The 16,978-nt window shown below is 36.3% G+C and overlaps 1 protein-coding gene across 4 annotated transcripts in view; it reads left to right on the forward strand.

Moving 5' to 3' along the window:
- LOC115304275 (coiled-coil domain-containing protein 7-like) overlaps nt 1-16,978 on the forward strand; it is a 200,917-nt gene that overhangs the window by 162,321 nt on the left and 21,618 nt on the right. For all 4 annotated transcript variants that reach the window (XM_029954403.1, XM_029954405.1, XM_029954406.1 and 1 more), the window contains one exon: nt 8,541-8,660. In XM_029954403.1, the coding sequence (XP_029810263.1) occupies nt 8,541-8,660 (120 nt within the window). The remainder of the gene's footprint in view (nt 1-8,540; nt 8,661-16,978) is intronic.

Consider the following 16,978-nt stretch of genomic DNA (forward strand, 5'->3'; position numbering starts at 1 on the left):
CAGCCAAGGCTCAGAACTGAATGTATAAAAGGGATGTGACTGCTAAGTGTCTCCAGCAGGAGGCCCGCACATTGGCTGCTGAAAACACCTCACCTCTGGATCCCCCTAACCGGACCCACAGGCACCTCCAGGTGTTCATGCATCTCACTCACACCAACTCCACTCTGTGGTTGGCTCCCTGTGCATGCTCCCAACCACAACAAGAGTGAGATTTGACAGACAGTAGACACCCACAGAAAGCATACCTGGAAGAAACCATCAAGTTGCCATAAGGAGAGAAGGAGGCTTTGAGCAACCATCCTGTCTTTTTAGCACAGAAACAAGGCTTAAGAATTCTCCCATGAAAGAGAGCAAAATGTGTGAAACAGGAATACCGATAGAAATGGTCTGGAAAAACTTCAGAACCTCTAGTAGGGCTGACAAGAGTTTTCTCTCTGGAAGCCAATCAATAAACCTGAAGGAGGTGACCACTTTTTAAAATGCAATGACAGCAGAGAGAATATTTAGGAACATGAAAAATCAAAGAAACATATTACCATGAAAGAAATACAGTAATTTTCCAGTAAATCCAAAGAAATGGAGATTGGCGATTTAACTGATAAATAATTCAAAATAGCTGTTTTGAACTAAAAGAAAACACAGACAGGGGCACCTGGGTGGCTCTGTTGCTTAAACATCTGACTCTTGATTTCAACTCAGATCATGATCTCACAGTCCTAAGTTTGAGCTCCATGTTCAGCAGGGGTGGGGGGGAGGGCTCTCTTGCTCTTAAGATCCTATCTCTCCCTCTGCCCCTCTCCTGTTCACACAAGTACATGTGTATAATGTGCATGAGCTCTCAACAACAACAACAACAAACACAGAAAGACAACTCAATGAAAGCAGGAAAATAATACACAAACAGAGTGAGTTTAATGGAGATATAGAAAGAGATCATAAAAAAGAATCAAACAGAAATTCCAGAGTTGATAGCAGATCCAGCAGAAGAGTAGAATTTGTAAAGTAGAAGACAGTATTGAAATTATACAAAGAAGAGAAAACAAAAGAATGATTATATGATCTATCGAACACCAATAATCTGACTAGCATATGAATGGTTGGAATCCCAGAAGAGAAAGAGAGAAGCAGAGCTTATGTAAAGAAATAATGGCTGAGAGTTTCCCAAATCTAGAGAAATTTGGGAATCTAAATATCCAAGTTCACAAAGGTAATAAATCACTGCAAAATTTCAATCCACAGTACTATTGGCCAATACACATTATAATAAAACTGTCTAAAATCAAATACAATGAGAGAATTTTAAGAGCAGCAAGAGGAAAATATTTCTTCCATACATGGGAATCCTGTCAGGTATTAAAAGGAATCTCTGCAAAAACATTGCAAGACAGTGGGATGATATATCAAAATGTTGACAAACAAACAAAGAAACAAACAAACCTGCCCCAAAAGAATACCAAGCAAGGTTGTCCACCAGAAATTAAAGTGACATAAAACTCAAAAACAAAGAGAAGCTGAATGAGTGTATCACCACTAGAAAGGCTTTACAATAAATGCTGAAAGGAGTCCTTTAAGTCAAAATGAAAGGACATTAATTATGACATGAAAAAATAGAGTACAAAAGTAAAGACAAATATATAGTTAAATTTAGAAAACTTGAATGCTGCAGTATGGTAGAATATTAGCCATTTAACTTAACTGTAAAGGTTACAAGAAAAAAGCATTGAAAATAACTACAGCTATAGTAATTTGTTAATGGATACACAAAATAAACAAAGGCAAATTAGGACATTAAAAACATAAAAGGTGCGAGGAAGAGTGGCATACCAAATTGTAACATAGGTCATTTCTGACTGTACTTCTCCAAAGAAGAAGAAAAACTAAAATCTATTCATGGACAGGACACCACTGAGAAAATCCTAGAACATTGGGGTGAAGGTGAAGCACCGCTGTCTCCACATCATGGAGAACAAGACCAGCTGCATTAGAAAGATAGGAGAAGTGGTTACAAACTGACCAATTGCCCCTTCCCCACACCCACTGGAGGACTACATTGAGAGATTTCCCCTGAGCCCCATTTCTCCATTTGTGAAAGAGAGCCCAGGATGAACATTCAGTTCCTCTTGCATTGTGTCACCTATTGGGAGTCCTCACTCTGGTCTCACACCATGGGGATTCTGGGGTAATCCAGGGGACATGACTACTGGGAATCTGTGACAGAGAAGAGAGGAAGTGCTTGCAATAACCAGCACTCAGACCCTGGCAGATTGAGTTCCTTCCTGTAGTACCAAAGTAGTAGTCCTTACCAGCAGCCTTGCTCATCTGCAGAGCCAACACATTGACATAATCTCACCAGAAAACTTGGTGAGGTTCAGGTGTATATGATTTGGGCTCTGAAAAAAGGAATCTTGTTAGCCCTGGAGCTTGGTCTACCACTGCCCAGTGAGAGGAGCTGAGTCAGAGCATTTTTCACCATTGAGTGTATCTCCTTGCCCTTACCTGACCAGGAAGACTGGTAAAACACCTGGAAGCTATGTGGCCCAACACCAGTTGATCAGAATATGACAGAGAGAGCTGATTATTTGCAGAGCAAAGCTAATGGTATCATTTGGCCAGGGAACATAGGGACCAATCATCATTCTGCCTTGGCAAGGAAGCTCATTCATAACCCTGTCCACTGCTGAGTGTAGGTCCTGGACCAACCTAACCAGAAAGCTAGATAGAACAGCTAGAGGCTCTATATCCCAGAAACACTTGAACAGAGAATACAGCAGGCAGAACTGGTCTTTGGAAGAGCAAATCCAGTATCACTGTTTGGCTAGGGAAATGGGCACAGTTTACTTGAGTCAAGACCTTGCCACCTATGAGGCCATTTCTCCTGCTCCACCCAGGCAGGGAGACTAATTGTTTGCTAAAAACTCCACACACAATAAAAGTTATGTCCAATCAATGAGTTCATTAAAGTTGCCGTACGCAAAATTAACATGCAAAAGTCAATAGAATTTCTATACTTCAACAATAAATTAACTGAAAAAGAAAGAAAATGATCTCATTTACAAAACATCAAAAATAAATAAATACTTCAGAAAAAGTTTAACAAAAAAGACAAAGTATGTCTACACTAAAAAACTATAAAACATTAATGAAAGAAATTGAAAAGGGGGGAAAGGAAAAATAACCCATGTTCATGAATTAGAAGAATTAATATTGTCAAAGCCATCTTTAGGTTCAATGCAATTCCTATTAAGATTCCAATGGAATTTTTTTACAGTATTAAGAAAACAACTGTAAAGTTTACATAAAAGCAAAAAGACCTTAAATAGTCAAAGCAATCTTGAGAAAGAACAAAGTTGGAGGCATCACACTTCCTTATTTCCAGGTATATTAAAGCTATAGTAATGAAAACAGTTGGTACTGACATAAAAACAGAGAAACAAGCAGAACAGATTTGAGAGCCAAGAAATAAACTCATTCATATATGACCAATATTTGACAGAGAAGCCAAGAAAACTCAAGGATAAATGTAGGGTTAAAGTGAAGGGAAATGATATTGGTGGAAACCAAATGTAAGCAACATAGCTATACTTATATCAGAAAAAATAGACTTAAACTCAGAAGCAGTAACAAGAAGACAAAATGGCAGTTATACATTATAAAGTAATGAATTCATCAGGAGAATGTAACAATCATAAATTTTTATTTACCCAACACCAAATACCTAAATACACCACGCAAATACTAACATATATGAAGGGAGAAATAGACAACAATACAATAATAGTAGACTTCAATACCTCACTTTCAACATCATATACCATAGATCATCCAGACAGAAAATCAATATGGAAACATTGAACTTGAGCTATGCTTTAGACCAAAGAAACATAACCGACAGATAGAATATTATATACAAGAGCACCACAATACATCTTCTCATATTCTTCCCAAATACACATACAACATTTTCCAGGAACGATCATATGATAGGTCATAAAACAAGTCTTAGACTATCTAAGAAGGTTGAAATATTACCAAGTATTTTTTCTGACTGCAGTGAGAAAATCAGAACTCAATAACTGAGTGAAAACTGGAAAATTCTCAGATATGTGTAAATTAAACAACACATTCCCAGACAACCAATAGATCAAAGAACAAAATGTAAAATGCAAAAATAACTTGAAAAAAATGAAAATAGAAATACAACACACCAAAACTTAAGGATAAATCAAAAGCAATTATAAAAGGTAAGTTTATAGGGGTAAACATCTACATTAAAAAAAAAAAGAAAGAAAGATATCAAACAACTTTTCACCACATGGAACTACAAAAGAAGAAAACACTAAGCCCAAAGTTAGCACAAATAAAGAAATAGCAAAGATCAGAGTGGAAATAAAGAGCATAAAAATAAGAATTAATTTTCAAAAAATAATAAATAATAATAAATAAATAGGCAATGATGTAAGAGGTTTTTTTTTTCTGAAAAGGTAAATAAAATTGACAATACCTTAGCTAGACTAAATACTTTTTCTACAGAAAGAGAAAGACTCAAAAGTCAGAATTGAAAGAGTAGACATTAAAATGATATGATATAGATTCAAAGATTATGAGACACAATTAATAATTATAAGCCAACAAACTTGATAACCTAGGAGAAATGTATAAATTCCTAGAAACATATCATCTACAAAGACTGAATTGTAAAGAAATAGAAAATCTAAACAGACTGATAAGGTGATTGAATCAATAATCAAAAACCACCCATCAAAGAAAAATCCACACCTAGATGAATCCTACCAAGCATTTAAAGAATAATTAATGCCAGTCTTTTTCAAACATTTCCAAAAAATTGAAGAAAAATAAATTCTCTCAAGCTCATTTTACAAGCCTAGCATTACCCTCTTCCCAAAGGACACTACAAGAAAACTATTAGCCTGATAAATAATATCCCTGATGAAAATTGATGCAAAAATTCTCAATTAAATTTCATCAAAACAAACTCAACAACACACTAAAAGGATAACATGGTGACCAATTAAGATTTATCCATGAGATGCAAAGATGGATCTACATATATAAATCATTATATGTGATACACCACATTAACAAAATAAAGCAAAACTCATATGATCACCTCAATAGATTCAGAAAAGACATTTGACAAAATTTAACATCTTTTAATAATAAACTCTCAATGAATTTGGTATAGAAGGAACATATCTCAACATAGTAAAAGTTATTTATGACAAGCACACAGGTGAAAGATTGAAAGGTTTTCAGCTAAGATCAGGAAAAAGGTGCCCATTCTTATCATTCCTATTCAACTTAGTACTGGAAATCTTAGAGCAATTAAGCAATAAAAAGAAATAAAAGTCACCCAACTTAGAAAAAGTGAAGTTTGCAGATGATATGATCTTATATAGGGAAGATCCTAAAGATTCTACCATAAAACTGTTAGGACTGATAAATGAAGGCAGTAAAGTCGAGGATACAAAGTCAATATACAGAAATCAATTGCATTTCTAGGCACTAAAGATGAAATGTCTGAAATAGAAATAAGGGAAACGGCCTCATTCACAGTAACATCAAAACAATCGAATAAGTATTCAGAATACTTTATTTGGAAAAATTATTTATTCTGAATAAATTTAAACAAGATTGATAATAACCTAAGCATAAAAACTATAACATTTTGATGAAAGAAATTGAAGAAGCACAAATAAATGAAATAATACCCTTAGTTTATGGATTGGAAGTTAATGTCTTTAAAACGTTGATACTATCCAAAAAGCTGTCTATAAATTCAATGCAGTCTCTATTAATATTTCAGTGGAATTTTCCCCCAAATAGAAAAAATATCTTAAAATTTGTTTGGATCCTGAAGAGCCAAAACAATCCTGAGAGAAAAGAACAAAGCTGGGGAGGCATTACCTTCCTTATTTCCACCTATATTACAAAGCTAAAATAATCAAAACAGAATAGTACTGACAAAAAAACAGACCATATACCAATGGAACAGAATCAAGAGCCTGGATAAATCCTCATATATATTGACAATATTTGACAGGATTTAAAATATTTAATGAGAAACAATAGTCTCTTCAATGAATGATGTTGGAAAATTGATTATCAATATACAAGAATAAAACAAACATTTTAAATCATTAACAAAAATTAATTTGAAATAGATTAAAGATTTATGTGGGATCTGAAACCTCAATACTCCTGGAAGAAAGCAGGTAAAAATTCATTGACATATACCTTGGAAATGATATTTTGGACATTAAACCAATAGACAAGCAACAAAAGCAAACACAGGTGAGACAGCAAACTAAAAAGCTTCTGCTAAGCAAAAGAAACCATCAACAAAATGAAAAGGCAACATACAGAATGTGAGAAAATATTTGAAACCATCTGTATGATAATAACTTAATATTCAAAGTATGTAACAAACCCTTACAACTCGACAGCAAAAAAAGAAGGAGTAGGAGGGGCACGGGGAGTAGAAGGAAAAACCCTAAAACTAAACAATGCTATTATAAATCGTCAGAGGATGTAAATAGACATTTTTTAAAGAAGACATACAAAGAAACCAAAGTGTACATAAAAAAGTGCTCGACATCCTTAACCAAAGATATGCAGATCAAAACTATAATGAAATAGTAGTTTCACACCCATTAGAATGGTTATCATCAAGAAGACAAATAATTTAAAAATGTTGAGGATGTGGGGAAAGGGCAATACTTGCACGGTGTTGGTTGGATTGTAAATTGGTGCAACCACTATGGAAAACAGTATAGATGTTCCTCCAGAAATTAAATAGAACTACCATGTGATCCAGTGATTTCAAAGGAAATGAAATCACTCTTTCAAAGTGATCTCTGCACTCTTATATTCATTGCAGCATTATTCACAATAGCTGAAACAACCTAAATGTTCACAGACAGATAAAGATATAAAGGCAATTTGATATAAAATATACAATGTAATATTATTCAGGTATAAAAAAGAACGAAATCCTGGACTGCCTGTGTGGCTCAGTCACTTAAGCATCCCACTCGTGATTCCAGTTCAGGTCATGATGTCAACGTTTGTGAGAATGAGCCCTGCATCAGGAATATATTCTCAAAATAAATAAATAGAAATTTTTTTAAAAGGAAGGAAATTTTGTCATTTGTGATGTTATGGATGGAGCTTGAGATCATTATATAAATGAAAAAAGTGTTGCATTTGTATGCTCTCATTCATGTGTAGAATCTATAAAATCTGAATTTATAGAAGCAGAGAATAGAATAGTGTTTCGTAGGGACTGAGGGGTGGAGGAAATGGGGAGATTTGGGTCAAAGGGTACAAACTTCCAGTTAGAAGAAGAATAAACTCTGGAATCTAATGTATAGTGTGATGACTGTAGTTAAAAGACTGTATTATACTTGAAAGTTGCTAGGAGAGTAGATCTTCAATATTGTTAGCACAAAATAAAAAGTAGTTATGTGAAGTGATATAGGTTTTAAACTAGTCCTATTGTAATCTTTTCATAATATATACATGTATCAAATCATCACAGTGTATACCTTAAATTTATGTAATGCTATATGTCAATTATATCTCAATAAAACTTGGTAAAATAAAATGAAGATATGGCATAGACATACAATGGAATGTTATTCATTATTGGAAAAGAAGGAAATCCTTCCACATGCAACAACATGGATGAACCTGGAAGACATAATGCTAAATGAAATAGGCCAGCCACAAGGCAAGTACTGCATAAAACCATTTATATAAATGTAAAAGAGATAAAGGGGATTAAAAGTACTCTTATCATGATGAGCACTCAGTAATGTATAGAACTGTCGTATCATACTGGATGCCTGAAACTAATATTACATTATGTTAATTATACTTAAGTAAAAAGTTAAAATAAAAATAAATTTTAAAATAAAAATTTAAAAATATCAAACTCACAGAGGCAGAGAATGAAATGATGGCTTCCAGGGGCTGGGGTAGGAAGAAATGAGTATCTGCTCAATAGGTATAAAGTTACAGTTATACTAGATTAAGAAGTTCTAGAGATCTTCTGTACCACATCGTGCCTATAGTTAACAATACAGTGTTGTATACTTAAAAACCATTAAGGGGCATAGTATTTGTGCGAAGTGTTCTTACCATCAAAGGAAAAAAGAAACTTGAGAAGTCTTTTGGAGGTGATGGGTATGTTTACTACCTTGACTGTGGTGACAGTATTGCAGGTGTACACATATGTCTAAACTTATCAAAATGTATATACATTAAACATGTGCATTTTTTTATAGTATACTTCAATGAGATTGAAAATAGGAAGAAGCTATCAAGGAACACAGATAATGACAAGGAAGAGAAAATGATCAAATAGTTTATACAAACTAGAGCAATAAACAAGTTGTCACTCAATAACACGTGGGAAGGAAACATTACAAACATACAAATAAGGACTAGTATATGGTATTTGGAGAGTAGTGTATGAATATTCATTGTCCTCATGTAATCTTTCAAAATTTTTATTTTAGGTATGAATTTATTTAAAAACAAAAATATGTTTCCACATCATCAAGATTTACTTACGAAGAACATCACAACAAGTAAATTCCCAACAAAAGTGATCAATATATCACCCTTTGACAACCTAGGTAAAAAATTATATTTTTATATATACAGATGTATGTGTATATAAAATAAGTATATAGTTAATTATAGTAGTTTTTATAGTATAACTTTTCATTTTCCTTATTTTGCATTTTACATATTTTAGGTAAATCCTTGTGAGTCTGAAATGAAATGGCTTTAATTTATACTTTTTCTAGTAGTATAATGTTTTGAAGTATAGAATTTTTATTTAATCATTCTTCTATAAAAGGGAATTGACTTTTTTAGCTTTTCACCGCTGGTATATGCGTCCATGAACATAGGGATTCTTATATATTGATGCTTATATTTCTTTGGAGAGAGTCCCAAGATTTTTAATGTTAAAAGAAACTTCCAGATTGCTTTCCTAAAAGATTATTAAAATTAACATTTTCTCCAGAAATTGTAGAGAAAAAATACTTTTCTCTTCATAACCATTAGTCAAACAAGTGGATGTTTTGTTTGTTTCATTTCGCCCATTTCATATTTAAACCTTATTTTAATTCTTTCCATATTTGTTAGTGCTTTTTTTACTGCATAACTACTCCAGTGCTATTTAGCTTAAACAGTAACTCAGGATTTAGAGCTCATGATTTGGGAGTTAGCAATGTAGATTATTTTTGGCTGGGCTAACATGTATCTTTGGTCATCTTGTGGTCAATGGCTTCACTTACATGTCTAGAAATTGGCTTGCTATTCTTTGGCAAAATAGGCTATATAGTTGGGATTCATCAAGAAATAAAAACCTCACAAGTTGTTTGAAAAAAATAGAGCAAATCTGGAAAAACTCATTAAACATAAAGTTGTTAACTAGGTAACTAAAAGTGTAAAAGAATTCTAAGATACCACTGAGGAAGCAATGTCAGGAAGAAGTTGCCACTTCTCTGGCTGATGAAGACATCTGACTAGAAGATACAGCTTGGCCCGTGCTGATATCTCTGATTTTTCAGGAGAGGTCTCAGACACACTTCTGAAGAGGGGATGTTGCTACTGTCTCAGCTGGTGAAGGTTTAAATAAAACTAGTTTTGCAAATGTTGGAAAAAATACAAATTACTTATGTCGTGGAAAGAACTTCTGCCCCTGGATTAAAGGAACAATCCTGGGATGATGTTCACAGAAACAGAAAGGAGACATGAAGCTCTGAGGAAGCCCATTGGTAGCCAACCTCGTTACTCCTCCAAACTTGCAGTCTCTCTCTTGCATGCCCTATTTGCATTGCCCTGATTTTGAGTTACCCAGCAAAACAAAAATGTGGTTATCAGAGTCCTGGATCCAGTACCATAAAACAGACTACAGAAGGATGGTTTGGGTGCTAAGAGAAAACAAACTTTTCAAGTGGCACAAGAGGTGACTTAGCTCCTTGACTCTCATCATCTAGCTGATAGATTAAAAGTCTTCATGTTGTAACCTCAGGTTCTAAGAGTGGCATGTGAGAAAGCCCAATGTACAAGCAATTTTGAAGTCTCTGTTTGCATTTGTTAGCTTTTGTTCCATTTACTAAAGTTATATAGCCATCCTCCATATGGGAGGATATGAATACCGGTAGTCAAGAACACATTGAGACCATTATTGAAACCAATTCACCATAGTGTGTCCTCTGGTTGCAAATGTTCTTGACATCTGCCCCATGCAAAATACATGTGCTCTTCCCCAAACCCCATGAATTTATATTAAAATTTTGCACTAGGGCCAAAGATCACAATTTTGTGATCAATAATCATCTTCAGAGGCAGCTCCACTAATGTGACTTCCTGTAAAATACACACACACACACACACACACACACACACATTACACAATACAGTAACAAGACTGTATAGGCCCTTCAGTAGTCAGTCTCCTACAAAAAGTGGCAAAAAAAAAAAAACCCCACATGCTTATAGCAGTGAATAATCCATACAGCATACAGTAAAGTTGTCTTTTCATTAATTCAATTATATTATATTTTAATTATATTATAATTTTCTCAGTAAAAACATGCATGCAAAAAAGAAATGAACCAGGATATTGAGAGATCCTAGGATGAAATGCAGACTGGGACATACAGAACATACAAATATATGACAATTGATGTCAGCATCGGGATAGTATGTCATGTTCCTTCTTTTGTGCTCCCATTCTCAATGACAAAAATTTGGCACCCATTCATGAAAAAAGTGCAATTGTAGAAGTTATGAAATCCAGGAGGAGGGGTAAGATGGTGGAGAAGTAGGGAACACTGTTACCTCCGCACCCCTGCAACCATCAAACTGAGAGGAATTAAAAGCCACAACTTTCTGATCTCCAGGAGCCGAGGTGTGCACACTGACCCCTTTTTGATATCAGCCTCATGGATGCCAGAGTGAGTGAGAGTTGGGAACGGAGACTCTGAGAGAGGGAGCACAGGCTCAAAGTGGAACTGGGAGTATGCCCAGAGACTTAGCCCTGGGTCAGAGAGAGCAGTCAGGAGGCTGCACAGCACCATGCACGGCCGCGAACTTGCTAGATGGCTGTGCAGGTTGACACAGAATTTTGTGAGCTGCGCCAGAGCTTGCTGCACTGCACATGAAATGGGTGTGCTGTGCACGAGATGGCAGTGGAAGACGCTGGGCACGAACTGGCCTCCAGGGTGGTACAGAGCCAGGGGAAGAGGAAAGACTGAAAGGAGACCTTAGCCTGTGGCACGGCAGAGACAAACTTTCAATCTGCAGCGGAGGGGTGCAGGGAGAGAAATCCGACCCCCTCAGGGGACTTGTGATCTGGTGGCCCTGGCTGCCCACAGACCTCAGATACAGCCAGGGAAGAGCTGGCTGTCCAATTCCCCTGCGCAGTCCTGACCAGAAAGCCACCTGGCTGCCAGAGGTTATTTTAACCGTGGCAAAAATACTAAAATGGGTCGACTAGGATTTAAAGGCCTAGCGAACCTTAGAAAACCAAAACAACTAGACCTGACCATGACACGGGGAGGTTGCACTCAAGAGAGTAGCTGGCAACACATGGTCTGAGAGGGAGTTGAGGTGCTGCCATTCTTCTCCCTGCATTCACTAAGGTGGGGCCTCAGAGACCAGGCCCTGAGATCCGACATACTTACATCCAACTGTGTCCATCCACACTAGAGAGCTGGATTCTTCTTTTAGTACGATTTTTTAGTTTTTTTCTATCCTAATTATTTTTAATTTTTAAGCTTTTATAATTTTTTCCCTTGTTTTCTCTTTTCTATTTTCCTATTTCCTCCTTTTCTCCCTTTTCCCCCTGGAATCTGGGAAAGACCAACATTTAACACTGCTGTGATTAGATCAACACTTACCATCCAGATATTTTTTGCTTATCTCATTCTTATCTTTATCCTCCACAGGTTTTAGGCTCTCAGACTGTCCTTTATCTCTGGCTGTCTCTGTGCTCCTGGTTTTTTTTCTCCTTTCCTGTCCTCTTTTTTCTTTCCTGCTCCCCTTTTTCCCTTTCCCATTTGGCTTGCTTGTTTACTGGATCTGTCAGTGCATTTGTGTGCTTGTGTTCCCTGTGTGTTTGTCTGTTTTCCTCTTCAGGGCTACCTCAAAAAACAGGACAAAGCACACATAGTGAAAAGTCTCAAATATCACTGAGTAAGGAAATATATTAATTACAAGCACAACAAGAGAAACTGAGAGACACCATTAAAAGAACATCTCCTTAAACAACAGACCCTGGACAGTCATAGAGTCTCCTTTAATAGAGCCATACTAACAGGTGCAGAGTGCAGAAAGAGCTTTTAAAACTGATAAGAGGCAGGAAGCTAGCCAAAATGATGAAACAAGAGAACTCTTCTCTAAGGAAATTCCAGGAAGAAAGCACAGCGACAGAACTGCTCAAAACAGACACAAGCATCATGACTGAACAAGAATTTAGAACGATTATCATAAAATTAATCACTGGGCTTGAAAAAAGCATTGAAGCTGTCAGAGAAGATATTGATACAAAGACTAGGAACCTTCAAAATAGCTGTGATGAGTTAAAAAAAAAAAAGGCTATAAATGAGGTGATAATAAGATGGAGGCTGCCAATGCACGGATTGAAGAAGCAGAGAGGAGAATAGGTGAATTAGAAGACACAGTTATAGCAAAAGAAGAAGCTGAGGAAAAGAGAGAGAAATTGATACAGGAGCACAAATGGAGCATCAGAGACCCAAGTGATACAATCAAATAGAACAACATCCCTATCATAGGAGTTCCTGAAGAGGAAGAAAGAGAAAAAGGTCCTGAAGGGGTGCTGGACCAAATTATACATGAAAATTTCCCCAATTTGGGGAAAGAGAAAGACATTGAAATTCAAGAGACATACCAAACTCCCCTAAGACATAACATAAACCAACCTTCAGCACGACATATCATAGTGAAACTAGCAAAATGATAAAGAGAGACTTCTGAAAGCAGCTAGGGATAAAAGGGCCTGAACATACAAAGGGAAACCTATCAGAGTGGTTACAGACCTATCTACTGAAACTTGGCAGGCCAGAAAGGAATGGCAGGAAATCTTTAATGTGACGAACAACAAAAATATGCAGTCAAGAATTCTTTATCCAGCAAGCCTGTCATTCAAAATAGGAGAGATAAAGGTTTTCCCAAATAAACAAAAGTTGAGAGAATTCATCATAACCAAACCAGCCCTACAAGAAATCCTAAGAAGGACTCTCTGAGAGAAAGGTAGCAAGGATTATAAGAGACATCAACACAAACATAAAACCTACAGAGAACACAATGAATCTAAACTCACATTTTTCAATAATAACACTGAATGTAAATGGACTGAATACTCCAGTCAAAAGACACAGGGTAGCATAATGGATCAAAAACCAAAATCCATCTATTTGCTGTCTACAAGAGACTCACCTCAGACCTGAAGACACCTCCAGATTGAAAGGAAGGGGATGGAGAAATATCTACCATGCGACTGGACACCAAAAGAAAGCTGGAATAGCCATACTTATATCGGACAAACTGGACTTTAAAGTAAAGGCAGTAACAAAAGATGAAGACATTACATAATAATTACAGGGTCTCTACATCAGGAAGAGCTAACAATTGTAAACATCTATGCGCCAAATTTGGGAGCACCCAAATACATAAAACAACCAATCACAAACAGAAGCAATCTTATTGATAAGAATGTGCTAATTGCAGGAGACTTTAATACCCCACTTAAAACCCCACTTTTTGTCTGGATAGGTCAACCAGACCAAAAAAAAATCACTAAAGAAACAATAGACCTGAATGACACACTGGAACAGATGGAATTAATAGATATATTTAGAACTCTGCATCCTAAAGCTAGGGAATTCACTTTCTTCTCAAGTGCACATGGCACATTCTCCAAGATTGTTACTGGGTCATAAAACAGCCCTCCATAAATACAAAAGAATTGAGATCATACCATGCACACTTTCAGATCACAATGCTATGAAACTTGAAATCAATCACAGAAAGAAGCCTGGGAAACCTCGAAAAATGTGGAGGTTAAAAACTACCCTACTGAAGAACGATTGGGCAAACCAGGCAATTAGAGAAGAAATTTAAAAATATATGGAAACAAATGAAAATGAAAATACAACAATCCAAACTCTCTGGGATGCAGCAAAGGCAGTCCTAAGAGGAAAGTTCATTGCAATCCAGGTCTATTTCAACAAACTAGAAAAAGCACAAACTCAAAACCTAACAGAGCACCTAAGGAAACTAGCAAGGGAGCAGGAAGAGCACCCAAAACCCAGCAAAAGAAGAGAAATAATAAAGAACAGGGCAGAATTAAACAAGATAGAATCCACAAAAACAATTGAACAGATCAGCGAATCCAAGGTTGATTTTTTGAAAAAATGAACAAAATTGGTAAACCTGTAGCTAGGCTCCACAGAAAGAAAAGAGAGAACACTCAAATAGACAAAGTCATGAAGGAAAATGGATCTATTACAGCAGATCCCTCAGAAATACAAACAATCATCAGAGATTACTATGAAAAATTATATGCCAACAAACTGGACAATCTAGAAGAAATGGACAAATTCCTAAATGCACATGCACTACCAAAATTCAAATGGAAAGAGATAGAAAATCTGAACAGACCCATAACCAGTGAAGAAATCAAATCAGTTATCAAAAATCTCCCAACGAATAAAAGCCCAGGCCCAGATGGATTCCCAGGGGAATTCTACCAGACATTTAAAGCAGAGTTAACATCGATTTTTCTCAAGTTATTCCAAAAAATAGAAATGGAAGGAAGACTTCCGGACTCATTCTATGAAGCACATATCACTTTGATTCCTAAGCCAGAGATACAACAAAAAAAGAGAACTATAAGCCAATATCCTTAATGGATACGGATGCAAAAATACTCAACAAGATACTAGCAAATCTAATTCAACAGCATAAAAATAGAATTATCCACTTTGATCAAGTGGGATTCATTCCTGAGTTATAAGGCTGGTTCAATATTCACAAATCCATTAATGTGATATATAACATTAACCAAAAAAAAGGAAAAAAAACATATGATCCTGTCGATATATGCAGAAAAAGCATTTGACAAAATTCAACATCCCATCTTAATAAAAACCCTCGAGAAAGTCGGGATAGAAGGAACTTACTTAAACACTATAAAAGCCATTTATGAAAAGCCCACAGCTAATGTTATCCTCAATGGGGAAAAATTGAGAGCTTTCCCCCTGAGATCAGGAACACGACAGGGGTGTCCACTCTCACCACTGTTGTTTAACATAGTGCTGGAAGTCCTAGCATCAGCAATCAGACAACAAAAGAAAATAAAAGGCATCAGAATTGGCAAAGAAGAAGTCAAACTTTCCCTTTTCACAGATGACATGATACTCTATATGGAAAACCTGATCGACTCCACCAGAAGCCTTCTAGAATTGATCCAGGAATTCAGTAAAGTTGCAAAGTACAAAATCAATGTACAGAAATCGGTCGTGTTCTTATACACCAAAACTGAAGCAACAGAAAGAGAAATAAAGAAACAGATCCTCGAGGGTGTCATTCCAAGCGAAATAAGTCAGGCAGAGAAGGACAGATACCATATGTTTGCACTCATAGGTCTAACAGGAGAACAGGAGAAACCTAATGGAGGACCATGGGAAGGGGAAGAGGGAAAGAGAGTTGGGGAGAGAGAGGGACCCAAAACCTGAGAGACTACTGAATACTGAAAATGAACTGAGAGTTGAAGGGGGAGGGGAAGGGGGAAAAGAGGTGGTGGTAATGGAGCAGGGCACTTGTGGGGAAGAGCACTGGGTGTTATATGGTGTTATATGGAAATTTGACAATAAAATATTTTAAAAAAGAAGAAGAAAGAAACTGATCCCATTCATGATTGCACCATAAAATACCTAGGAATAAACCTAACCAAAGATGTAAAAGACCTCTTTGCTGAAAACTATAGAAGACTTATGAAGGAAATTGAAGAGGACACAAAGATATGGAAAAACATTCCGTGCTCAAGGATTGGAAGAGTAAACATTGTTAAAATATCATTATTACCCAAAGCAATTTACACATTCAATGCAATCCCCATCAAAGTTGCACCAGCATTCTTCTCAAAGCTAGAACAAACTATCTTAAAATTCATATGGAACCACAAAAAAAAAAAAAACCCGAATAGCCAAAGTAATATTGAAGAAGAAAACCAAAACTGGAGGCATCACCTTCCCAGACTCTAGCCTCTACTATAAAGCTGTCATCATCAAGACAGTATGGTGTTGGCACAAAAACAGACACATGGACCAATGGAATAGAATAGAGAACCCAGAACTGGACCCACAAGTGTATGGCCAATTAATCTTTGACAAAACAGGAAAGAGTATCCAATGGAAAAAAGACAGCCTCTTCAACAGGTGGTGCTGGGAGAGCTGGACAGCAACATGTAGAAGAATGAAATTAGACCACTTTCTTACACCATTCACAACAATAAACTCAAAACAGTTAAAGGACCTGAATGTGAGACAGGAAACCATCAAAATCCTCGAGGAGAAAGCAGGAAACAGACTTCTTCACCTCCATCGCAGCAATTTCCTCCTCGACCCATCCCAAAAGGCAAGGAATCAAGAACAAAAATGAACTATTGGGACCTCATCAAGATAAAATCTTCTGTACTGCATAGGAAACAAACAAGCAACAACAACAACAACAACAACAACAAAAACTAATAGCCAACCGACAGAATGGGAAAAGATAGTTGCAAATGACATATCAGATAAAGGGCTAGTATCCAAAATCTACAAGGAACTCACTAAACTCCATACCCGAAAAATGAATAATCCAGTGAAGAAATGGGCAGAAGACATGAATAGACACTTCTCCAAAGAGGACA

This window comes from Suricata suricatta, chromosome 10 (assembly GCF_006229205.1).
Source record: "Suricata suricatta isolate VVHF042 chromosome 10, meerkat_22Aug2017_6uvM2_HiC, whole genome shotgun sequence".
Lineage (NCBI taxonomy): Eukaryota > Metazoa > Chordata > Mammalia > Carnivora > Herpestidae > Suricata > Suricata suricatta.